The 25,699-nt window shown below is 50.5% G+C and overlaps 3 protein-coding genes and 1 long non-coding RNA gene across 5 annotated transcripts; 2 read left to right on the forward strand and 2 right to left on the reverse strand.

Moving 5' to 3' along the window:
* Positions 1–2,950: 2,950 nt before the first annotated feature.
* SNRPD2 (small nuclear ribonucleoprotein D2 polypeptide) lies at positions 2,951–8,440 on the reverse strand. The gene is made up of 3 exons (XM_006764407.2): positions 8,340–8,440; positions 6,802–6,981; positions 2,951–3,221 (listed from the first exon to the last, which is right to left on the reverse strand). Coding segments are annotated over exons 1-3 (357 nt in total). The 5' UTR covers positions 8,342–8,440; the 3' UTR covers positions 2,951–3,046.
* Positions 8,441–8,537: 97 nt separating this feature from the next.
* Positions 8,538–16,494, forward strand: QPCTL (glutaminyl-peptide cyclotransferase-like). 2 transcript variants are annotated; one of them, XM_006764413.2, is made up of 7 exons: positions 8,538–9,299; positions 9,760–9,903; positions 10,652–10,933; positions 12,857–13,009; positions 13,113–13,212; positions 13,663–13,779; positions 15,688–16,494. In XM_006764413.2, exons 1-7 carry the CDS (start codon positions 9,075–9,077, stop codon positions 15,831–15,833), a joined length of 1,167 nt encoding a protein of 388 aa, XP_006764476.2. In that variant the 5' UTR covers positions 8,538–9,074; the 3' UTR covers positions 15,834–16,494. The 2 variants fall into 2 exon arrangements, with proteins under 2 accessions (XP_006764476.2, XP_015419879.1); XM_015564393.1 differs by lacking the exon at positions 12,857–13,009.
* Positions 16,495–18,530: 2,036 nt separating this feature from the next.
* LOC107183198 lies at positions 18,531–18,682 on the forward strand. The gene is made up of 2 exons (XR_001513988.1): positions 18,531–18,564; positions 18,605–18,682. It is a non-coding gene; the product is annotated as an uncharacterized LOC107183198 (long non-coding RNA).
* A 1,520-nt stretch (positions 18,683–20,202) lies between these two features.
* Positions 20,203–22,557, reverse strand: FBXO46 (F-box protein 46). Its single transcript, XM_015564392.1, is given in 1 exon segment — positions 20,203–22,557. A coding segment is annotated over 1 exon segment (1,407 nt). The 5' UTR covers positions 22,538–22,557; the 3' UTR covers positions 20,203–21,130.
* Positions 22,558–25,699: the final 3,142 nt, after the last annotated feature.

Here is a 25,699-nt window from a genome sequence, read left to right on the forward strand (position 1 = left end):
TAACATTAACATTTCCATGCAGCTTGTGTTTTTTCCTACGTATTTATATCTGACATTATAGATCAATGGCCTAGAAGTACAAAATTCAATTTATGTTCTTAATTATATTGTGATATCTCTTGTTAGCTTCCAAAAAATGTGAGTTAGTTAAAAAGTCTTTCCTCTCCCTCCCATTCTCTCTTCCCCTATCTCTAAAAAACCAATACTTAAAACCAAGTCTTAAAAAAACCAACAGAGTAAAGCCCTAGCCAGTTTGGTTCTGTGGATAGAGCCTGTGGACTGACGGGTCCCCGCACTGGATTCCTATCAAGGGCACATGCCTGGTTGTGGGCTCAATCCCCAGTAGGGGGCACGCAGGAGGCAGCTGCTCAATGATTGTCTCATCACTGATGTTTCTCCCCCTCTCCCTTCCTCTGAAATCAATAAAAAGATATATTTTTTAAAATATTTTTTTAACATATTTTATGGATTTTCTACAGAGAGGAAGAGAGATAGAGAGCTAGAAACATCGATCAGCTGCCTCCTGCACACTCCCCACTGGGGATATGCCCGCAACCAAGGTACATGCCCTTGACCGGAATCGAACCTGGGACCCTTCAGTCCGCAGGCCGACGCTCTATCCACTGAGCCAAACCGGTTTCGGCAATAAAAAGATATTTAAATGAATCTCATTTTAAAATCAAGTATTTGGTTATTGAGTGCCTAGCTGTGGAAGGTTATATTATAACCGTGTTTTTTGCTGTGATAAGATATATACAAATTTTGCTATTTTAACAAAAACCAAAACCAGAATAAAGCTGTAGGAAACAAATAGCCTGGTTCAAATCTTAGTTTGGCTACTTATTAGCTGTGTCACTTGGAGAAGATTCCAGCTTCTCTATGCCTCACTTTCCAATTCTGAAAAATGGGTCTAAGAGTACCTTGCCTGAGTTTCAAATGAGTTATTATTCTTAGGATGCCTGGTGCGTGGTGGGTGCTGAATGCTTGGCCAGCGTGCCTGGGGCTCTGCTTTTGTTTCCACCACTGAAGAAAAGGTGAATTAGGAACCATTTGGGAGGTGATGGCGGCGGAAATTCAAACTGATGCCAAGCTGGGTGCTGGGCTGGAATCTTGCCCCAGCCTGAAAGGCAGGATAATTAAGTTCCATCCCCCAGGGAAGACAAGTCAACAACCAGAGGACGCCGGACAGATTTGAAGAGAAGATTGGGACTCCAGGCCTTGTGCTGTCCTTACTCCTGCAAAAGAACCAAATCCCCGGGAAGTTTCCTGCAGCAGTACCACTGCCTCCACTTTATTATTTTTATAGGACATGATTCCCATACATACTAAAATCGGGATCAAACCACCTCCCAGTGTTCAGGACAACGCTCCAACCAGCAGACCATACTGGCCAGACACCACTGACCCCACTTCACAGATTAGGACATTGTGGCTCTGGCCTATTCCCTGACAGTAAAGGCGGCTCACGAGGGCCTGGCTCCGAGCTTGAACGTGTCTCCATTACTTCCCTGAGTGACGTGCGTAAGTCATTACCCACTAAGCCCCAGCAGTCTCATCTGTAAACTGGGATGGCTCCTGTATCTACTTCAGAGGGTTGTTCCAATTCACCACCCGGTAACCATTCAACTTTATAGCCCCACACGTCACCCTGTGTCAGGTCCTCTCCTGCTGCAGGATCCCTAGCTCTGCAGCCCACAGGGTAGGTCAGGCTCTGCTTTCCACGGCTCGGCGTCAGATATTGATCCTGACCTCGGTTCTGCAAACTCCTGCACCACCTGGCATCAGGCCGAGGACAGAGATGCCGGCAGACAGAACACAGATCTCGATGGGGAGAGTGATGTGTGTACATCAGAGGAAAAGAAGAAGTAAGGCCCTCCTTTCTCGCTCTACTCCCCTTTGTCAGAGAATTTCCCTCGATGGTAATTAAGTTGTAATTTGAAAGGCAGCAGAGCTCAGGGGTGAAGCCACAGGCTCAGGAGCAGGGTGGGTTTGAATCAGCACCACTTCCCGGCTGGGTGTCCTTGGGCAAGTGACACCCCTTCTCTGTGCATCAGCTCCCTCCTCTGGGAATTGGAAGCAATAAATAACAGAGCCTGCTCAGAGCTGCTGAAGTCTGATCAGCAGAGCCCAGGGCTGGCAGCCTAACAGCTCAGCAGGTGACAGCATGGTTGCTGTTTCTTTTTCCTTATAAACACTGTTTAAATTTTACTTTTTTTAAGAGAGAGGGAGAGATAAACATTGAGAGCGAAAACATGAAACAGTGAGTGGCCAGGGAAAGGTAGACCACTAGAACCAATCACTTGAGGTTACTGGACACTAAAAATCTGTACTTATTGATTTTAGAAAGAAGGTAGAGAGGAGGAGGAGGAGGAAAGAGAAACATAGATGTGTTGTTCCACTTCCTTATGCATTCATTGGCTGCTTCTTGTATGTGACCTAATTACAGATGGAACCCGCAACCTTGGCGTATCGGGATGACACTACCAACTGAGCTACCTGGTCAGGACCTTGAGTACCAACTGCTTTAAACATGTTTCTCCTCCCATCAGTGAGGGCAGGTCAGAGCTGTCTCAAGCACTGCTGTGTCCCCAGGATTGCAACACAAAGCTGGACACAGAGAAAGTAAACATTGGGGAATGTTGATCTGACTGAAGAAATAGAAAAAAAGACAAGAAATTTCAAGCAAGGCTGACTCATTCAGAGGAAGAAAGGAGAGACAGGGTAATGAGAAGCTAGAAAAGATTAAATAGGAAAGAGCAAAAGCTTTCTCTATCCAACCGATTCACTTCACAGATAGGGAAACTGAGGCACGGAAGGGGCAGAGACAGGGCCTCTTCATCTGCTCAGAGAGGTCCTGATCCCAGTGCTTGGCCCCATGCTCAGCTGCCTCCCTCCCCCGAGTCTGTCCCACTCACAAGGCCCTGGGAACAGACAGATGCCACTAGAAAAAAAAACAAACAAACACACCAGGCTTTTATTGTTCTCGTGTCAAAGGGCGGGTCTTTGCAGGGCGGGGGAGTGAGTTTTGACAGCAGGGAGCAAGCCCCTACTTGCCCGCGATGAGGGGGTTCCGCAGGACGACAATGACCGAATCCCCGCGCAGGAACATCTTGGAGATGTAGCGGTCCTTGTTGACTGGCTTGGACTTCTTCTTGCCCTTGCCGCTCTTGGGGACCTCGGTCCACATCTCCTTCACATTCTCCAGCACCATGTTGCAGTGCCTGGTGGGAACAGGGAGGGGAAGGCCCTGGGTGTGAGGGGGCAGCCTTCGGGCCGGCCCTCCTCTGTGAGGTGCTGCCTCCCTCCGCAGCAGCACCGCCAGTCCTCAGGTGCAGGCTGAGGCAAGGACAGCATCCCCTGTGCCTCAGTTTCCTCCTCTCTAAAATGGAGACATTCACAGTGCCCACCTCCTAGGGCTGTTGTACAGAGTAAATCAGCATTCTCTAAAGTACTTAGAACAGGGCCTGGCACAGAATGAAGGCACACAAAATGGTCCCTCCTGTGCTTTTTGTTGTTAATCCTCACTCCAGGGTACTTTCCCACGGATTTTTAGAGTGGAAGGGAGACAGAGAAACATCGATGTGAAAGAGACACATGGATTCCTTGCCTCCTGCATGTGCCCCGGCCAGGGATTGAGCCAGAAACCGAGGTAGGTGTCCTTGACTGGATTCAAACCTGGGACCCTTCAGTCCAAGGGCCGATGCTCTATCCACTGAGCAAAACTGGCTAGGGCTGCCTCTGCTTTTCAACTCCCACCACTTCTGGAGGCATCAGCGAAGGAGCTGCTTCTCTTTGGAGAATCAGAGGCCCCTGGGGCCTGGGTAGGCTCGTGTGAAGACAGTATGCTTTACTCCACTCAACAAACACTTGCAATGAACAAAACAGACATTATCCCTGTCCCGATGGGGTGTGCATTCTAGTGAGGAGAGGATGCTAAGCAAGCGAACAGAGCCTGGACCTGTAACATGCTGTCATGTGGTAACTGCTACGAAGAAAAACTAAAGCAAGGTGAAGGGATAAGAGCAGTGGTTCTCAACCTTCCTAATGCCGTGACCCTTTAACACAGTTCCTCATTAATCACTATGCTTTCATTATGTTTAATTTGTAACAATGTAGTAGTGATTAATCACAAAAACAATATGTAATTATATATGTGTTTTCCGATGGTCTTAGGCGACCCTTGTGAGTCGTTCAATCCCCAGAGGGGTCGCGACCCTCAGGTTGAGAACCGCTGGATAAGAGGATATACAGAAATATCTTCAAATGCTAAGAAAAAAAAAATTAAGATGAATGAGGAGCCCTGGCTGGGGTGGCTCAGTTGGTTGAGCACTGCCTCACACACCAAAAGGTTTCCAGTTCAATTGCTGGTCAGGGCACATGCCCAGGTTGTGGACTAGATCCCTGGTGGGGGTGCATGCGGGAGGCAACCGACAGATGTTACGCTATCACATCGATGTTTTTCTTTCTCTCTGAAAATCATTAAAAAATAATCTTAAAAAAAAAATGTAGGGAGTCCTAACCGGTTTAGCTCAGTGGTCAGAGCATCAGCCTGTGCACTGAAGGGTCCCAGGTTCGATTCTGGTGAAGGGCACATACCCCCATTGTGGGCTCGATACCCAGTAGGGGGCGTACAGAAGGCAGCTGATCAATGATTCTCTGTCATCACTGATGTTTCTCTCTCTTTCTCCCTTCCTCTCTGAAATAAAATATATATATAAATATATAAATAAAAATGTTGGGAAGGCCCCACTGGCATGGCTCAATGGTTGAGAGTCGACCTATGAAGGGCTCAATCCCCAGTGTGAGGTGTGCAGGAGGCAGCCAATCCATGATCCTCTCTCTTCATTGATGTTTCTATCTCTTTCTCCCTCTCCCTTCTTCTCAGAAATCAATCAAAAAAAAGGAAAGAAAATGTAGAGAGAAAAAAGACAGGAAGCTCTGTGCCTTGCTATGGAGTAACCACCAGATCCTGTTGAGTGAAAAAGGAAAAGGGGGAACAGAATACATGGAAAGTCACCTTTTGTAGGAAAAGAGGGGTGAGGTCTACCACCCACTTGCTTGTACAATGCAGAATCCTAGGAAGACCCCTAGAGATTGGCGGCAGTGGAGTGACCCAGGGGACAAGCTGGATGGAATCTTTTTATTGGACTGTTACTAAATGAAAAAGCCACGGCTTAGAACTGTGTGCTGCCCTAGCCACTTTGGCTCAGTGGATCGAGCATCAGCCTGCAAACTAAAGGCGCAAGGGCACATACCTCAGTTGCAGGCTGGATTCCCAAAAATATCCCCGGTGAGGATTAACAACAACAAAAAACAATTGATTTTAATGTTATGATATTACGACAGGTCAATTATACTTCAATAAAGCTGTAACCAACACCACAAAAGATTCCCTGATTCAAATGTGGCAGGATTCATACTAGGGTGGGAGGCTGGGAGGGCTGGAGAGGTAGGAGGGTTATATGGACTAGAGGAGGAAATAGGGGAAAAGAAAAAGGAGTCAACTTAAAATAAAATGAGAGAGAGAGAGAGAAATAAAGTACATGCCTTCAATCACTGCATCTCATCCAGGAGGTAAACACCAGTGTTACCTCCCACTTCTACAGCAGAAAACTGAACACAGTGGGATGACGTGACTCAGCCCAGGTCACACATTTTGGAAGTGACAGAGCCAGCGTTCCAATCCAGGTCTACCTGCTTCCTTGTGCTCAGCACTTCCTGTTCTAATTCCCGTTTTACTCAAGAGGAAAGGGAGGCTCAGAGGGAGACTTCATGTCACAGCTAGTGGCCAAAATGTTCCAGAAGCAGCCTCAGCACACTGCTGTGAGGAAAGCATTTTACAAATGCTAACGGAAAAGTACGAATTACAGCCCGAGCCGGTTTGGCTCAGTGGCCAGAACGTCGGCCCGCAGACTGAAGGGTCCCGGGTTCAATTCTGGTGAAGGGCACGTTCCCTGCGGCTGAAACACGCAGACCCTAGATGGCTTGTTCATCTTATTCAGCTCTGTTCATCGCTGTCGCTGTCTCTTTAGATGGGGCCTCTCTGATTACCCATATAATACAGCACTCCCTTCCCCAATGCTCCGTATTCTTACCTGGCTTTACTTTTCTCCGTAGAACTTACCAATTCCTGTCGGCTTTCCTGCCTATAACAAGCTCCCTGAGTTTAGAAACCATGTGTGTTTTAGTCACTGCTGTGTCTCCAGAGCCTAAAACAGTACCTGGAACAGTGCACACTCTAATTATGCAATACCTAGATTGAGAAGCGCCTGTGTGCCAGATACTGTGCTTCTAGAGACTTATTACACTTCACATGTATTAAGCCGTTGAACCTTTGCAACCACCATGATTATTGCCACTGTACAGACACGATAGTCACCTGCCAAAGGTCATGTGGCTGCTAAGAGACAGCGCTGGGACATGAACCCACGGGGACCGGCTCCTAAGTAGATGCCCCTCCAGCAAGAGACGGTCAGCTCAGTGATGGAGAACCTATGACACGCACTCATTTTTTTGGTTGACTTTTCTTTGTTAAACGGCATTTAAATATATAAAATAAATATCAAAAAATATAAATCTTTGTTTTACTATGGCTGCAAATACCAAAACATTTCTATATGTGACACGGCACCAGAGTTAAGTTAGGGTTTTTCAAAATGCTGACACGCTGAGCTCCAAAGGTTCGCCATCCCTGTCCTAGCTTCTGAGGAACCTGGGCTGGGGGCTCCTCGGGCTGCAGCTGGGGCTGATTCTCCAGGCCGGGACAGAACCCCTCCCACGACCCCGTCAAAAAGCCCTCACCTGTCGAAAGCCTTCACCCGGCCCAGGAGCTTCTTGTTGTTGCGACAGTTGATGAGCACCTGGGTGTTGTTCTTGACGGACTGCGTGAGCACGGAGAGCGGGCCCGTGTTGAACTCCTCCTCCTCCCGCTTCTGCAGCTCCTCCGGGGTCATCTCACTCTTGGGCTTGTTGAGAAGGCTCCTGAGTGGGCAAGTATGAAACCCACAGGTGAGAGCGCTCGGAGCAGGCGCAGGGGTGTCGCTCCCGCGCCTTCCCAACCTTTCCCCCAGCACACCCACCCTCCGCAGGCCTCGCACGGCATCACCATCTGGATGCCTAACAGATTTCCAGTCTTGCCCATCCTAGACCGAGCTCCACAATGCCCAACCAGCTCCACTTACTCTAGCCACAGCCTTCCTCATCTCCATCAAGGGTAACACCACCCTCCCAGTTCTTCGAGCAAAAACCGGTGTCAACTTGATTCTCTTCTTTCTCTGACGTCCTACATTCAACCTGTCTACAAAGCCTGTCATCCACCTCTAAAATATATCCAGAATCCAGCCATCTCTTACCACGTCCTGCCCCTCCATCACCTCTTGCCTAGAGTCTGGCTGGTCTCCCTACACTGCCCGGCAGTGCTCTATGGAACCAAGACCTAAATCACGTCATCTCGATCTTCAAAATCCTCTCAGGGCTCCTATCTCAGTGCAAAAAAGCAAAATCCAACATTTTTACCAGGCCCTGCATCTACCCATCTCTTTCACTCTGTTGCAGCCACAGTGGCCTCCTGGGTGGTTGAGATATTCGGCAAATTTTCATCCTGGGCCTCTGCCTGGATGCCTCTCCAGGTATCTCTGTGGCTCGTTCTCTCACTTTCTTTACACGTGCCCTTCTGTGCGAGTTAAGTTACTGTCTCTCAAAATTGCCATTAGCGTTGTTTTTACTCTGCTCTCTCGTTTCTTTATTCGTAGCCCCGGTCACCTAACACACCATATACTTTACCTGCTTATTATTATTACATTTACCACTTGCCTCTTCCCTCCCCATAAGCTGAGCAGAGGACTTTTCTTGGGGGAGGGGAATTCACTGCTAGGCCCCAGGTAGGTAAAGCAGTGCCTGATACACGAGCACTTCAGTAATTGCTCCATGGATAAATGACTAAAAACCATTCCTGCGTCTCATTATTAGAAAGTGTCACGAATTAGGTCCCCAGCTCAAATTATCCGGATAGTCCCTCATCTCAAGTCGTTATTCCCACAATTCCGCATTTTTCCTCTCGAGGTTCTGTATTCGTAAAATCGCTCCCGCTTAAAATTCATTTCAGGAAGGCTAATTATTTGGAAAAGCCGCCAGCCCGTTATCTGATAGAGCTGTTCCCTCTCCGGAACTCAGGCGCCGTCAAAAGCCCCACGCGCGTTCTCAAACTCAACAGAACAGTACCCCACTCGACCCCTAAAACCCCCGTCTCCGCGCCCCGCTCTGCCCATCCCCTTTCACCGTTAAGTGGCCAAATTTGCACCCTCCACCCATTCCCGCCGTTTAAGCCTCCCCGGCCTCACATGGTGGCGGTGGTTGCGCTCTCAGAACGCTCCGGTCCTCCGCGTTGCCTCGGCCTCCAAAGAGAAAGCGCGAGAAAGGCGGGACTTCCGCTTCCCGCAGCTCACTTCCGTGCGCGCCTGCGCAAACTCAACCAGCGGTGTGGGTGTGGCCTGTTGGTCCAGCGAGCCCGCCTTGGTTCTATTCAGTTCCTTGGTAGAGGCGTTGGGGTAAAAGCATTGCTTAGTGGTTCAGGGTCACTCAGGACCATGCAGGTTAGATGTTCACGATAACGGAGAGAAAAAGAAAGCGGGTCCGATTTAGACCATTTTGTGGAAGAACGGCTCAGGTGGCTCAAGGGAAAGGATGCGCCAGTTCTAAAGGCCCGCCGGCCCGCCCTTCGGGGGCGGGGTCTCCGATAAGCCAATCCGCTCTTCTCTTTCGGGGATAGACCCCGCCTCTTTCTCTTGGGGGAAGGTTCGTTTACGTGTCTATTGATCTTTCCGACTCCACGAAACCAAAGCTTTGCCTACATCCGGGAGGGGCGTGGACTCACGCCCGGGAAGTCGAAGGTTTTCCATAATTAAACGCTTCTCATTGGTTTCCCCTCTCACGCTGAGGCGGAGCCTACCCCTTTCGCGCTCCCTTTACGGTTGTGTAACTCTCTGGGGAATCGTTGCCTAAGCTGCTGGGAGGCTGTGGGGGCGTGGCCTCAGAACGAGAGTCCCTATTGGCTTCGCTGCTCGCGGGAGGGTGGGATGGTGCAGCCGCTCTTGTTGCTCATTGGCCCAGTAATTCCATGGGGTGGGACTTGGATGGGCCTAAATTCGATCCGCGGTCCAGGACCGGTTTCTGGGCAAAGCTACCATGCGTTCCGGGGGCCGCGGGCGGCCCCGGCTACGGCTCGGGGGACGCGGCCTCTTGCAGCCACCCTCCCCGCCCAATCGCCGGCTGAGGAGCTGCCCCCCGGCCGGGAGCTGCGGGTGAGGCCCGGCGGGGGCACCACGGGGGCCCCTCATCTCTCTCCTCCCCCTACCTAAGGTTTCGGGTGGACGTGGCTTTATCACGTCCTAAGCTGCAGGTGCCACTGCCGTGGTCTTTAGGACGCATCCCCCTTGTTAACGGAACGAGGCTTCAGGCTTGTTCTGTAATAGTGGCTCCTCTTTAAGAGGAAGGGTCTGTGGTGGTGAAATTGGGATTTCTGGGCTCTAATCCTAAAGTCGTCTATTTGGAAGAGTCCCTTCCTCTCGCCGATCAGGATTTGGGTAGGATGGACAGGATGGGCTTTTCCTGTGACTAGGGTTTATCCTAGACACCTCTGATGCGGGAACCTGCAATTAGGAAAAGGAACCGGGGCTTCTTAGGGGCGTCGGCGCCCGGAGTAGGGTCAGAAGGAGGGTTGCTCTCACGCTCATCTTTTCCCCATCCCACCCCCTACCCAAGGGCCCATTGATCGCGAGCCTCCCCGAAGCCCGAATGCGGAAGGTGGTGGGGCAACTGGACCCCCAGCGTCTCTGGAACACTTACCTGCGCCCCCTGCTGGTTGTGCGAACGCCGGGCAGCCCGGGCAGCCTCCAAGTCAGAAAGGTAAAGGGACACTCACACCTGACCCCTCAGACCGCTAGGGAACGGGAAATAGGCGTTCTGCCCAAGACCCACAGAGGGTGGAGCTAGTCTTACTCTGACTCTAGAGTAAGTGACCACCAGGCTGTACTGTCCTCTGTCCCGCCCCCACTAAAAGCCTACTATGTGCTTGGCACAAGTAACAACAGCCTTATGAAGTGGGTACCAATGGGACCTTCACTATGCAGACGGGGAAACTGAGGCCCAGAGCAGTTGGGCCTTTTTTGCCCAAATCCCACAGCTAGTACATGGTGTACCTACGGTTTCAATCCAAACAGGTTGGCTCCAGAGCTGGTGCTGTAATGTCTCTATATTGCCCCCCAGAAAGCAGCCAGAGTCATTTGAATACTACCCGAGTTCAAATCCCACTTCAGCCCCTTGGAGTGTGACCCTGGAGTAGTTTCCTAAGCGCCCTGACCCCCAGTTTCCTCATCTTTGAATTGAGCCACTGATGGTCCCTACCCACAGAGTTCCTAGAACAGGGCTTGGCACACGGTGAGTGCTTTTGAGGAGTGAGCTGTGGTTAGTCTTGGCATCAAGAGGTGGGGTCATTCCATGGCACTTAATAGGTACTTAGCAGAAGTGTGAAAGGAATGATTAAAACTGAAGTGGGACTTGTGAGTCAACCCGACTGCTCTGCATGGCTCAGGTCACATGGCCCTTTTCCCTCTATACTCCCCAGTACCCCCACCCACCTCTCTCTTGCCACTAGTTCCTGGAGGCCACTTTGCGGACCCTGACGGCAGGCTGGCACGTGGAGCTGGACCCCTTCACAGCCTCAACGCCCCTGGGACCACTGGACTTTGCCAATGTGGTGGCCACACTGGACCCAGGGGCTGCCCGTCACCTCACCCTTGCCTGCCATTATGACTCGAAGCTCTTCCCATCTGAGTCAGCCCCATTTGTGGGGGCCACGGATTCAGCTGTGCCTTGTGCCCTGCTACTGGAGCTGGCCCAGGCCCTGGACCAGGAACTGAGTAGAACCAAGGATCAGGTGAGGAATGGGGGGAGTGGCGGGGGGAAGGCAGGGACAACCTCTCCCCTGGTTGAAGCCACCACCCTCCCTTGCCTGGTCTTGTTTTCCTGTCACCACTACACATACAAAGCCACTGGGATCTTTCCAACTCCTGAATGTCAGATCCTGTCCCTTCTCTGCCCCAAATTCTCCCATGGCCCCTACATTATTCCATGCATAAGCCAGAGAGTTTTTATAGTGGCCCATGAGATGCGCCCCATCCTACTAGTTACCTCTCTAGTCTCATCTGCTACCCCTCGCCCCTTGCTCATCCTACTCTAGCTACCTACTGCCTTGTGTACCTCAAATCCACAAGGATAACTTCCTGAGGAGCATTTGTACTTGCTAGGATGTGCTTTTCTTTCTTTCTCTTTTTCTTTCTTTCTTTCCTTCATTCAATATATTTTTATTGATTTCAGAGAGGAAGGGAGAAGGATAGAGAGATAGAAACATCATTGATGAGAGAGAATCATTGATTGGCTGCCTCCTGCACGCCCCCTACTGGGAATAGAGCCCACAACCCAGGCATGTGCCCTTGGCCGGAATCGAACCCGGTACCCTCCAGTCCCCAGGCTGACGCTCTATCCACTGAGCCGAACCGGCTAGGGCAAATGTGCTTTTCTCGGTTATCTTCCTAGCTGGCTCCCATCCTTCATTCAGGTGTCCATTCTGATGTTACCTCCTCAACAAGGCCTTCCCATGATTTGTGATGCTTATGTTGATTTGTTTGTTTGTCTGTCTCACACTAGAATAAGCTCCATCTAGTCAGGGACTTGGCTGCTTTGTTTCTGCTCTATTCCCTGGGCCCAGAGTATTGCCTGGAATGAAGTAAGATGTCAATTAAAATGAGTGGAAATAGGAAAAAATAAAAAATAAGATACGTGGAATGAATGAATGAAAACACTAGTTTTGCCCTGACCGGTTTGGCTCAGTGGATAGAGTGTTGGCCTGGGGACTGGAGGGTCCCGGGTTCGATTCCGGTCAAGGGCATGTACCTTTGTTGCAGGCACATTCCCAGTGGGGCTTGTGCAGGAGGCAGCTGATTGATGTTTCTCTCTCATCTGATGTTTCCAATTCTCTATCCCTCTACCTTCCTCTCTGTAAAAAATCAATAAAATATATTTTTAAAAAAGAAAACACTAGTTTCCTCATGCTCCTCCCTTGCTTAGACGCCCCCCCCCCTTCCCAGTGCCCCAAAGCCCAAGCTCCCTGGCCCTTGCTGACCCCTCAGGCCACTTCTCAAACTTTCCCTGACCCCATCTCTGGCCCAGCCCTGGTCCATATTGCTTCCTTGCCTGGGAACAGATGTGTTTTCCCTTATCTAGAAATAGCCTCTGACCCGGTTTGCCAGGCCAGCTCCCACTTACCCTCAGTACAAACATCTTTCCCACAGACCAACATGCCCCCGGTCCATTTATCCTCCACGCCCTTCCTGTGTTCTTTCAGGACCCTGTAATTTTTGGGAGCAATTGGTCTCAACTGCATTTCACTGTTTGTATAATTATTCATTTCTGGGTGTGTGTCTTTTACAAAACGGGCTAGAGGAATAATGATAATAATCAGAGCTAACCCTTTAGTTACTATGTGCCAGTTACTAGTCTAGGACCTGGTTCGAATCCTACCCTATAAATAGAACTGTTATTAACACCATTTCTCTCTCTCTCTCTCTCTCTCTTTCTTTTAACCCCATTTCTACATGAGGATACTGATGCTTTGAGAAGTTAGTAACTTACCCATGACTGCTTGGCTAGGAAACAGCTGAGCCAGGATTTGAACCCAGGCGGTCTGGCTCAGTCTATGCTCTATGAGTGAGGAGACCTAGTTTGTCCCATTCAGCTTTGCAGGGGGCAGGGAATGGGGTGGGTCAAGATCAGGGCTGACACTGAGCACCAGCTCCCACAGGCAGCCCCAGTGACCCTGCAGCTGCTCTTCTTGGACGGCGAAGAGGCGCTGAAGGAGTGGGGACCCAAGGACTCCCTCTATGGCTCCCGGCACCTGGCCCAGCTCATGGAGTCTGCACCCCACAGTCCTGGCCCCACCAGGATCCAGGCTATTGTAAGACCAGGGCCCCACTGGGTTCGGTGAGGGCGGGAGGGGGTAAGGTAAGGTTGGCAGCATCCCACCTGGCCTCTCCAGCCTGGCCTCTCTCTCTCCCTAGGAGCTCTTTATGCTTCTTGATCTCCTGGGAGCCCCCCACCCAACCTTCTACAGCCACTTCCCCCGCACAGCCCGCTGGTTCCATCGGCTGAAGAGCATCGGTAAGGGTGACGGTGGAGGCAGGCTCCAGCCTGGAATGCAGGTGGGAGGGTCGGGGTGGGGCAGGCACCTGTCCTCTGAGGGGTCATCCAGCCTTCTCTCTATGGCACTAACACAAAGGGCAAGACACAAACAGATCCCACAGCTGTCGTGATTGTAAACAGGGCAGGGGGTCAGGTAGCCCTGGGTTCGAATCTTGGCTCTCCTTACCGGCTGTGTGAACTTGGGCAAGCGGCTTCATCCCTGAGCCTCCATTTCCTGTCTGTAAAGTGGGCATGCTGCTCATGACAACCGGGGAGCACAGTACAGCTGCAGGAAGGGGGAACTAACATTCATTCTCACACTGGGGTGACCAGTGCTTTACCTTCAGACCCCCTGCCCTCTGATTTCTGAGCAAAACCTTTGACCCCTGAGGGGACTGACTTTGGCTCCCTAATCCCCACTACCTCCAGAGAAGCGCCTGCACCGTTTGAACCTGCTACAGGCTCACCCACAGGAAGTGATGTACTTCCAGCCCGGGGAGCCCCCTGGCTCTGTGGAAGACGACCACATCCCCTTCCTCCGCAGAGGTACTTGTTGCAGGGGACGTGGGGGGCGGACGTCCAAGGGAGCCACAGATGGGACTTGGCCCTGACCCCTTCCCAGGGTGGGGGACTGCTGGCAAGTTGCTTAACCTATGTGTGCCTTGATTTCCTCATCTTTAAAGTGGGGATAATAGCTCCCACCTCAGTTCCTCTCTCATTGAGGGGGTTGAATGTGCTGATACAAAATATAAAGGCCTTTCTTGGACAAGTGCCTGGCACATAACAAGCATTTGAGAGGTGTGAGCTGGTACTGTTTGTGCCTTAGTAGTTGCAGTTTCCTCTAGCTCTTGACTTTCCGTGCCCTGGCAGCCCAGCAGAATCACCGAGGAGCTTAGGAGAACCCCCCATCACATTTCGGGCCCACCCAGCCACCATCTCGGGCCTCTGTGCTAGTTTTGCAAAACTCCCAGGTGATGCGGATGCACAGCTAGAGGGCAGGACATCTGGTCGAGGGTTTCAGATAGTAGGTTTCAGAATTGGTCTGAGCTCTAGGATCTGCAACTTACCACTGGTTGACCTAAGGCAAATTATGTAGCCTCTATGAGCCCCCGTTTCTTCTGGGAAAATGAAGAGATTTACACATAAAAAGCACATTTATGTGTATATGCCTAATCAGAATGTTGGGAGGATGAGATAAGATTAGGTACAGTGGGGCCTTGACTTACGAGTGTCCCGACTAACAAGTTTTTCGAGATACGAGTCGTCTCTCGGCCAATTTTTTGCTTTGAGTTGCGAGCTAAAATTCGGGTTACGAGCCAGCTTCAGATACCCCACCGCTAGTTGGCGCAGTGAATGTCACAGTGAACGCCACAACATCAGACCAGCATCACGTGTCTCACTTATAAACATGTATGATGAAAGAGAATCATTGATTGGCTGCCTCCTGCATGCCCCACATTGGGAATCGAGCCCATAACCTGGGCATGCACTCTGATGGGGAATGAACCGTGACCTCCTGGTTCATAGGTCAACGCTCAACCACTGAACCACGCCAGTTGGACTATAACACCTTTTTTATTGATTCGTTCAACGAATACTTCCCAAGGCAGGTACTGAGCGAGCTATCAGGGATACAGTGATGCACCAGAATACACCTGCCTCCTGTCTAGTGGTGGGACTGATATTTAGCAAATCTGGAAAAATGCAGAGAGAAGTGCTCTGAGGACAGAAACCCAATGCAGAACAGTGATTAAGAGCACAGACTCTGGCCCAGCCAACGTGGCTCAGTGGCTGAGCGTCGATCTATGAACCAGGAGGTCACAGTTCGATTCCCGGTTAGGGCACATGCCTGGGTTGTGGGCTTAATCCCCAGTGGGGGGTGTGCAGGAGGCAGCCGAGCAATGACTCTCTCTCATCATTGATGTTTCTATCTCTCCCTCTTCCTCTCTGAAATCAGTAAAATATATTTTTGAAATGGGGGAGGGGGAGCACATGGAGACACATGGCCTGGGTTCAAATTCTGACTGTTTACTAGAGGCGGGATCTTAGGCAAATCCCTCTGCCTACCTCTGTGCCTCAGTGTCCACATCTGTAAAATGGCGGTAGTTATAGTGCCCACCTTAAAGGGTAATTATAAGGATAAAATGGTGAGTATTTGTGATATAGACTAGGGCCTGGAATAGAACAAATACTATGAAAGTGCTAACTTTTAGTAAAGAAGAGAAAAAGAGAGGATAGACATCTGTCCTTTCTCCTTCAGACATCTGTATGCATTAAATTTTGAGTTCCTCTTAATTTGTGTTAGGAAGACAATATACTGGATACATATTTTTAAACTAACATGTACCCTCACACACTTAAAGCGATTGCTCAGAGTTCTTCAAGCGCCAGAACAGTTATCTTCTGACGGAGTGGAGGGGGGAGCTGGGCCTGAGTGTTCTCTCTGTCCCACAGGGGTCCCGGTGCTCCACCTCATCTCCACGCCCTTCCCCTCTGTCTGGCACACGGCTGACGACTCTGAGGCCAATCTGCACCCCCCTACGGTGCACAACCTGAGCCGCATCCTCGCCGTGTTCCTGGCCGAATACTTGGGGCTCTAGCCTGCCGGGCTGGCTCTGAAGGAGAGAGACCCAGCAGGGAGTGTGGCAGGGGCACCGGGAGCCAGCGAGCTCAGGCCGGGCCCACCTCGGCCGTGCTGGCTCGTCCTGTTTAATGCCTTTGGCTCTGCTTGTGCCGTTACTGAAGACCGTCTCTCCTTTGAGTGTCTCGAGCTGCCACTCTTCAAAGACATGGAAGAGACCGTGGTGGGGTGAGAGCCGAAGGAATAAGAGCTTGGGCCCTGCTCTGAGGGAGCCATTGGGCTGAAAAAGTTCGCAAGGGCAACTGCTATTCTTGGTTTTAATCAGCAAACCGTGGACTGGCATATGAACCCGCAACACCACCCAACCCAGTGAATTCTCTGTGGCTGTTGTTTTGGGGGCACTTCCTTCTCCAGAGTGTCAGCCTTGCTACTGCACCGTCCAAACCCAGCTCCCACGTGGATGTGCCATGTGGGGCCCACAGAGGATGTGCTCCTAAGCGGGAGCAGGAGATGGAAGCCAATACGTGAGAACTCCAGATTCTGCAGACCCAACAGGCAATAATCTAGTGTTTCTGCAAAACATATTCTGCAGAACTTTAAAGGTGTTGCATGAAAGAAGGGATCAAGGAAGAAGGGTGAGACAGTAAATGAGTTCATTGCACAATGTGAATTTTCAACGGGAAGACAATGCATTGTTTCCCCAAGTATTTCACCATGGAACCCCTTTTTTGGGAAACACCTCACAGAACTAGGTACCTCAGAAGATACTTTGGGAAACACTGGTATGTTTATGGAAGGAATAAGACAGGCCAGAGGTCACTGCAAACTAGTTATACCAAACCCTCCTGTCTCTTAAGTTATGGGTACAGGAATGCGAGATGGTGGGTATAACTCCAACTCCAGTGATGGCCTGAGGAAGTATTTCCCAACCATACCTAATTTTCAGACTCCACTGGAGTACTTATTAAAAATGCAGGCTCCGCCCTGGCTGGTGTGGCTAAATGGTTAGTGTCAGTCTGCACACCAAAGGGTCTTGGGTTCGATTCCTGCACAAACCTTTCTGTGCACGGGATGCCACCCAACCAAGCCACACAGGCCAGGGCCTACCTTTCTGACTTTGGTGGAGACCTGGTAGGTGGCAGGGATATCAGGCCAGTTTGGAGGGTTATTAGTAAAGGTGAGCATTGATTGGCCTGAGTCAACCCAAGGCTGGAGAAGATTCAAGAATTCATGGGTTTAAACTCAGGATATCAAATGAGAGGATAAAGAGAAGGTTCTCGATTCACATTCTGCCACAGTAGCTGACTTTTATTGGGTAACTACAGGGCAGGCACCATGAGCACTTTATATATAGCAACTCAGTCTCCCCCCAAACCCTGAGGTAGGTATGATTTCGGTTCTCATTTTGCAAATGAGGGGGTTGGGCCTGAAATTTATGAACCAGTTGTTTACAGATTCTTACACAGGGCCATGCTCCTAACCCCATGTCCTACCTCCCTTCCAAGTCACACGTTTGGGACCAACAGATTGTTAACAAAAAGTAGCTCCTCCTAGCCCTGACCGGTTTGGCTCAGTGGGTAGAGCGTCGGCCTGCGGACTAGAGAGTCTCAGGTTCGATTCCGGTCAGGGGCACGTGCCTTGGTTATGGGCACATCCCCAGTGGGGAGTGTGCAGGAGGCGGCTGATCGCTGTTTCTCTCTCATCGATGTTTCTAACTCTCTATCCCTCTCCCTTTCTCTCTGTAAAAAAAAAAAAAAAAAAGTAGCTCTTCCTGAGGCTTTTAATTGGGTGCAAGTTAGAGTGGGGTTGGGGGTGGGTGGATGGACGGACTAATAACCTCTTAGAGATGGAACTGGCGGAAGTCCAGAGTTCAGAAAGGAAAATTGACAGACATCAGCCGGAGGCTCTCAAACCACATGGAGATTCCTGTTTGCTCATTTCTTGTGGGCCACCATGTCCCTTGAGCCTCCCAGCCAAGGAGAAGTACATGAGACATCACCTCCATATTGGAGAGGGGAAGCAGTGTTCGGTTACATCCCCAGCCTGTCTCCCTACAAGACACCCTGGTTGGGTGCACCATGCGCCAGGCACTGGGCAAGGGGCCTGATGAATAGTTTTTGCATGAATCCGGGGCAAGGATTGTGAGCTCCATTTTACAGATGAGGTTGCCGCTGCTGCTTTCCCCAGATCCATCTGTCCCCCAAACTGGGGATCCCCAGCCTCGTGCTCTGAAGGGGCCACTTAGGTGTATTTAGTAAGCACAGTAGAGCGCTCCGGATGAGATGTATCATGCCAATCTTTTGAGGAACCATCAGTATTCTCATTTTAAGATACTGAGATTCAGAGAAACCCATTGTCGAAGATCACATAGCTGGGCTCATTCACTGCAGTGTGTCTAGGGGTACATTTCTTTTTATTCATCCTGCTTGACTGGTTGGGTTTATGGGTCTTATCAGCCTGGAGTAAAGAACATCTTTAAATATCTTTGCACTATCCTTGCTTCTGATTCTAGAATGCCAATTAAATACTTTTCCCCTCTATCCTCTATAACTTTTTAAAATATATATATATATTGATTTCAAAGAGGAAAGGAGAGGGAGGGATAGAAAGAAACATCAATGATGAGAGAGAATCACGCCCCACACTGAGGATTGAGTCTGCAACCTGGGAATGTGCCCTGACCAGGAATCAAACCATGACTTCCTGGCTCATAGGTCAACACCCAACCACTGAGCCACACCAGCCAGTGTGTCCTTAACCGTATTTTATTGGCTATTTGATGCTTTAAAGATATTAAGCTTTTGTCTGCTACTTTGTGGACTTATCTCTGGTGTAATAAGTCTTCAGTTGTGTCTAATTTGCTGTTTAGCCACACTTGAGTTTTTACTTTTGATTATCACACGTTGGTGGGCTTTTGCCTTTCATATTGGCTAGGCTATTATTTAACTCTGAGTTCCCTGCAGGCATTTGCAAGCTCTTGTTGTATTCTCATCTATGACGGAGTCTCATCATCTGAAGCTTGTTTTTGCTCTGTTGTTTTGCTGGTTCTTGCTCGTGCTGGTGTATTTCCATGCATATTTGGTTATTTGACTGTATACTACTCATTGTCTAAAAATTATGTGTGGGGGCCTCTTGGGCATAGTTCCTTACACCAGAGGATGTGTGTTTGTTTCTGCCAAACATCTCCGCTAGATGTACCCTGGGAAACATCACTGATGCAAACCGAGCCGCAAACCCGAGCCAGAGCCAGCCTGCGCCCGCCAGTTTTCAGGTCCACCTTTTTCTTTCTTTGGTCTGTGCTCCCCTCAGTGTTCAGAACATCTCTGCAATCTTCTGGGTCACCCTCACCCAGCCTACGGTTCAGTGGGATCTCAGCTGTTAGATTCCTCACCTCGGGCAGGCTTTGGCCTTGACTTCTGCCTGCCCCAGTAAGGCTACAAACAGGACACCCACGCTTGTCCACGTCAGCAGATGCCCTCAGAGCAAAAAGTGGCTTCAGGACCCCATGTACCTTTTCTTTAAATTTATGGGCTTAGTGTGTCCTTAACCGTATTTTATTGGCTATTTGATGCTTTAAAGATATTTAACTTACTATTTTCAGCAGCAGAGTCCCAATAATCTGGTTCCCTCCACAGGGAACAGAAGTCCCATAAAATCAAGCCAAGATTCAAACCCAGGTCTCTTTTATTCTAAAATCTAAGCATTGAATAACTACTATGGATATATCCTAGTCTCTCTGGAAATTTTGATTCCCTGATAAGAATATCAAAGAATGCCAGCTACTGCTCTCAAAATCTATTTTCCCTCTTCTTTTATACTTGAATTTTTTAAATGTTTTAATCCCTTTTTATTAAGTAAATAATCAAATGGATATTTTAAAACTTTCATGATAGGGATCTTTAGTAAGAGTTCTTTTGTTGGGCATAACACATCCAGCTAAAAGACTACATTTCCCAGTCTCCTTTGCAGTCCTTCCATTTGGTTAAGTTCTGACCAGTGAGAAGCAAATGACGTCGAATGAAATGATGTTAATTTGAGGACCTACTGTACAGTGTAGTGCTCTTGGAAGGAAGGGGGCTTCCCTTCCTACAAAACGGTGATGGCTAGAGTTCTAGCAGTCACCTTGGACCACGTGTTCCTGATGACTTCAGGGCCAGCATACCTGCCCAATACTGGATTTCTAAAGAAATAAAAACTATCTTGTTTAAGCTACTACTATTTTGAGAGTTGAGTCCAAACTGACACAGATGAAGAGTCAAAAATAATTTCATGCTAAGGGACTTGGCTAAGGATCCTTTTCTCAGCTTTTTCCACCTCACCATGCTTGGACCCCTGACTCCCTTCTCTCCCAAGTCCCCTCCCTGAACAGTATACAAACCAGTCCGCGCTCAGCCTTATAAATATGGATTTTATAGAAAGGACCAATTCAAAATTGGTCAGATGCCACACGCCAGAGGCTTCCAGAACCACAGGGAGGAAAAAACAAGAACAACAACAAAAAAACAAACCCCAAACAGAACAAACAAAAATGCCCCAGACCCAATTGCCTGAAAAATCAAGGTCTCCGTTAACCAAAGGCTTTTCCTAAAGAAACATGTGGCTCAGGGTGGAGGCCCTAAAGCCTGAACAAGTACCCAGAGCAGAAGGAAAACAACCAAACTCAAACCCACAGCCCTGCCCACTGGCCCCCCACGCCGTCAAGAGCGAGGCAAAGGGCTTCACAGCTTTTTTTTTTTTTAAAGCGGTGGTGATGGTAAACAACTTAAATAATGGGAGGAGGGAAATTTTTATAGTTCAACTTTCTTTTTTCTTCCCCTTTGGGGGAAGTGGAGAGACTAGTAGCTTGAGGTTAAGGGGAAAACGGATTTTTATTGTTTTAATGGGGAAAACATGTAGAAATGGCAGGCTGCCATGAAACGTACCTAATCTGATCCGTGATCGAATGGCCCCCGATTCCTGAAGAGGTGAGCCCTGGCACAGGTTAGGAGAGGTACCAGCCTTGGGTGCTGCAGCCTCTTGGGAGAGAGAACACAGCCCCAGAGCAGAGAATGGGGATGGCTAGGGGGGAGCAGAAGGGGGCCAGGATGGGGGAACCCTTAAGTAGTACCAAAATTAGCTGCCGTCTGCTCCCTGCTGGTGGGTCCCTGGGGTGTCGAGTGGCAGGAAGGGGGTGCTAGGGCTGAATGGAGAAGAAACTTGAGATGCTATAAAAACACCCTCCACGAGGGTCCCTGGCCCCGGGGTCTCAAGAATAGAAAACCAATAGGGGTCAGTCAGAGTGCTTTCTTCGGTCATCCCCCTGAACCCCAGCTCAGTCTAGAGGGGGATGAACGCTGCCCGGACTGGGGGTAGGGCTGGTGACCAAATCCTGGCGCTCGGCACCCACGGAGAGGGGCGGGCATGGTGGGCTGCCCCCCTCCCCTGGCTTCACCTCCCCTCCTCCCGGCCAGCCCGGCCCCCGCCCCCACCAGGCCCATTGCAGGGCAGCACCCAGTTGTTATCGTGCAGACCCAGGCGGCAGCCGGGTGTCTCTCGATCGGCTCGGCGGCAGCACATCCAGTAGGAGCGTCCGTAAGGCAGGTCATGGTGGTAGGGCTTAGGGTGCCAGCGGCAGAGTGACACGTCGCCCTTCTCGTATCTCTTGCGGCACTGCTTACAAGGGTCATCGCGGTAGAGGGGGTCTCGGCTCCAGCGCGAGTCTGTGGCCCGAACACCGAACGCTTCGATGATGCCCTTGAAGTGGTGGCAGGTGCACTTGAGGGCGGCCAGGGCCCGGGTGGGCAGGAAGCTGAAGATCTTGACCAGCACGTGCTCGGGAAGCAGAAGCATGTACTGCCGTGGCTCCAGCAGCCTCTGGATCTTGAAGCGGATTTCCAGGAAGTCGTGTGACACGTGCCGGTACAGGCGGCACAGGGAGGTGTCTGCTGTGCCCTCAGCATCATCTGGGCCCGGTGCAGTGGCCGGCGAGTCTGCTGGGGGTGGCTCGGGAGGCCCGTCCGGCCCCCGGGACTGGAGGAAGAAGAGCTGGCCAGGTGGGGGTGGCTCCTCAGGACTGACCGTCAGGCACACCGTCTCCTCCTTCACATTCTTGGTACCATCCTTGCCGAAGAAGATGCACTCGTCCACCACGCCTGTCACCACCACATCCACGTGGAAGCCGGATGCTCCGCAGTCCCGGGCAGGGGGTGGAGGGGGTGCCGGGGGAGTGTCCTCGGGCCTGGCAGGGGCTGGGGCCTCCCCCTCGCTGGCTTCATCCGCCCTGGCCAGAAGGAACTCCACGTTGCTAGGGAGGGCGTCCCGAGAGGGACTGATGAGCTGGTACAGGTCACAGGTAATCTTGTCCTTGGCTCGGGCCCCTGGTCCTGGGCTGCCCGGGTAGGCACAGCCTGGCCGGCCCCCACTCCCGTTGGGCAAGCTGCCGTCTGGTGCACGGGGCTCTCGGCCATTGGAGATACGGAAGGCGATGCGTACCTCCCCGGGGCCTGGCCCAGGCCTCTCCTCCTTGCGGAGGCCCTTGGCTGGAGGGTTGTCCCGCTGGGCCTCGAAATGAGCCACCGCCTCAGCCACACGGCTGCAGTCCCCGCCACCAGACCGCCGTTCAGACCCTAGCCCCTTGGCAGAACCACCCTGCTCTGCCGACACAAAGACCACAGGCGCTGGGGTGCCGGGGTGGGGGTAGTTCTGCAGGGCCAGGGCAGCCCGCTGTTCCACCAGGGCCACCATCTCAGCCACAGAGAGCAGGTCCACATATACCACGTGTCCAGCAGGACTCGACCCTCATCACCAGCAGCGGCTGCGGAGAGGAGAGGGGCAGGTTGGGAGGAAGGGGCCTCCGTGGCCAAGGCGGGTGGCGTGTTCTCTGAGAGGGCAGGCCCATGGTCAGGCTCAGCCCTGCTGCCTGACTCCGAACAGGCTGACGGCTTGAGGGCTGTGGAAGGTGGGCGCGGCTGGTTCTGTGAGTAGGTGCCAAAGGGCCGGGGGCACCACAGCTGGAAGGGCAGGAGGCCGCCACGGTCCATTCTGGGGAATGGTGGCAGATGGGCGGGGGTCACTGCGTCTCAGGACCTGGATGGTGGTGGGGTCCTCCACGGGCCACCTGGACACGGGAAAGAGGAGGTTGGGAAGCTGGAGGTGCCTGCCCTCCCAGTACCACCCTGACCTCCACCTGTCCCGTTGAAAGTGACCAAATGAGACCACCAAGAACTCTTTTCCTGCCCCACTGCAAGTGAGCAAATGGAGAGCTGCAGAGGGGATGGGACCTCTGTTTTAACACCAGGAGCATGAGTGGAGAAGGCACCTTGCTCCAACCCTATAGAGGTCTCTTGCTGTCATAATCTTAAACTTCAGTGAAAATACCACCTGACAGACAGCTCCTCCTTTTTCTGTTTGCTCATCTAGGAGCCAGTTCCTGAAAAGACAAGAATTCCCAGCCCGGCCCACAGCTATCTACGCAAACCCACAGAAAGAACGAGATGGGTTGGGAAGGGGGAATCTGAGGCCGAGCCTGACAGGCCCTGAGGAAACTGGCTCCTCCCTTTGTTCAGCTCAGGGGGCCCTTTAAGGATTTCTTAAAGCCGTGTATCCCCACCCAGAAAAATGCATACACTTGCACAATACTGTGCAGGTAATTCCCTTAGGCAAATCTACAGACCCTGGGATAAGAAAGCCTGTTCTAGCCCAGCCAGCATGGCTCAGTGGTTGAGTGTCGACCTACGAACCAGGAGGTCACAGTTCAATTCCCAGTCAGGGCACATGCCTGGGTTGCGGACTTGATCCCCAGTGTGGGGTGTGCAGGAGACAGCCGATCAATGATTCTCTCTAATCACTGACGTTTCTCTCCCTCTTCCGCTCTGAAATCAATAAACATATATTCAGTAAAAAAATAAAAAAGAAAGCCTGTTCTAGTCTAGGCTCTCCAAGTTGCACAGGTAACTGAGGGTCAGAGTGGGGAAGGGTACACAGTGCAAGACCAGGCCCTCAAACTTGCTTTCGGGACTTTTCAATTCAAGCTCTTTCTCACTTTCTTTTTTTTAAAAATATACTTTTATTTATTTCAGAGAGGAAGAGAGAGGGAGAGAGAGATAGAGACATCAATGATGAGAGAGAATCATTGATTGGCTGCCTCCTGCACATCCCATACTGGGGATCGAGCCCGCGACCCAGGCATGTGCCCTTGGCTGGAATTGAACCTGGGACCCTTCAGTCTACAGGCAGATGCTCTATCCACTGAGCCAAACCAGCTAGGGCCAGGCTCTCTCAATAATGATCATTTTATTTTGCAACAATTTTGTATGCATGACCTAATCTGGAGGCAAATGTACTTATGAGTCAGACATGACCACTTTTCACTGCAGGAACAATAGGTAGCATATCCCTGTCTCAATCCTTCCCTGACCCATCTGTCTCCAGACATTTCGAAACCAAAATACCTTCCAGACTTCAAACCTTCCACATGTCTATAGACCAGAGGTCAGCAAACTACGGCCTGTGGGCTAAGGCTGGCCTACAGCCTGTCTTTGCAAATAAAGTTTTATTAAAACATGCTTATTTGTTTATGGCTGCTTTCATGCTACAACGGAAGAGTTGAGTAACTGCAACAGAGAACACATGGTCTCGCAAAGCCTACAACATTCATTATCTGGATCTTTATGGAAAGTTTGCTGACCCTTGAAGTACAGGCTATCCTTGTAAAATACAGGCAATTCCACAAATACCACTAAAACCCTACCTTTCATGGTCCATTCAAAATCAACAGCCTCCAAACACCCACAGACACCAGTCACAAACACAGTTCCAATCCTAAAAATCTTTACCGCCCTATCCCTAATCCCACCTACCACAAAAATTCTTACAGCCCCTGCTGAAATTCCAGTTCCTTACTTAAAAAAAAAAAAATTACACACAGCCTCTAAGACCTATAGATGCCTAAGTTTACTAACCACCAATACATCTAAATGCCCAGGAATGGGCATTAACACAGCAAAGGTGCTATCCATCTCAACCACCCCCTGAAATCCTCCAATCAGTTCCTATCCTCATCTCCAGAATATCAATGCCCCCTAAAATATCCAGACCCTTCCAAACTCTAAACTTCCAAACCTATAAATATCCCCTCCAGCACAGAAGACCCCAATCTCAAGGAAACCCTCACAAATCCCAGGCCTACCAGGAACTCCTACACAGTAATTTCCCAAACTCACAGATGCCGGAAAAGTCCAGTTTTCTGAAATCCCATGCTCACCTCAAACTCTTTCTAAACCTTCACATGTTATTCCCTAATTACACAGAAGCCTCCAAAATCGCAAAATAACTCACACAGAAAAGCTCCCTAATACATAAAACTAACCACACATTTCTCATCTAAGGAACATTCCCGCCTCCGCCCCCGCCCCCCAAGAAACCCTACGCATGTTTTAATAGCAGACAGGTGCTTACTGGAGGTCACTGCGAGCTAATTAGGTTCTGTTCTAACAATTCCTGCTCATCCTCCTGGTCCCCAAGAAGCAGGCAGTGCGTTAGACCCTGTGTGCAGATGAGGCACAGAACGGATAAACCCCAAATCTGAAGTCAGGGACAGGAGGGACAGACAGGCAAACACCCAGGCATTCTTACTCCAGAATTGGAACTCCTGTATTCTTTACTTGGCTTCTAAGTCTCTCCGTAAGCTCCTCAAATCATATACCCACCAAACATCCCAAACCACGAAAGAGGCCCCTACAACACACCGAACCTGTCACATTATAAGAGAAACCCAAACCCCAAGGCACCCTCTAAGCTCAGGGAACCCTAAGTACTCCCCAAACCCAGCATACACTTGCCCAAGGCCCAAAATATCACTTCAATACAAAGGAAATCTCCCAATTTTGTAACCGCCCCCCCCCACCC

Source organism: Myotis davidii, unplaced genomic scaffold (genome assembly GCF_000327345.1).
Source record: "Myotis davidii unplaced genomic scaffold, ASM32734v1 scaffold741, whole genome shotgun sequence".
Classification (NCBI taxonomy): Eukaryota; Metazoa; Chordata; class Mammalia; order Chiroptera; family Vespertilionidae; genus Myotis; species Myotis davidii.

Bases quoted from the DNA above. Each gene is read 5' to 3' on its own strand.
- SNRPD2 (XM_006764407.2), bottom strand. The intron at 3,222-6,801 runs GTGAGGGCTTTT...TGTTCCCACCAG, and splicing joins CGGGTGAAGGCTTTCGACAG to GCACTGCAACATGGTGCTGG.
- QPCTL (XM_006764413.2), top strand. From the start codon at position 9,075: ATGGTGCAGCCGCTCTTGTTGCTCATTGGCCCAGTAATTCCATGGGGT. The intron at 9,300-9,759 runs GTGAGGCCCGGC...CCCCTACCCAAG, and splicing joins CCCCCGGCCGGGAGCTGCGG to GGCCCATTGATCGCGAGCCT. The intron at 10,934-12,856 runs GTGAGGAATGGG...CAGCTCCCACAG, and splicing joins TGAGTAGAACCAAGGATCAG to GCAGCCCCAGTGACCCTGCA.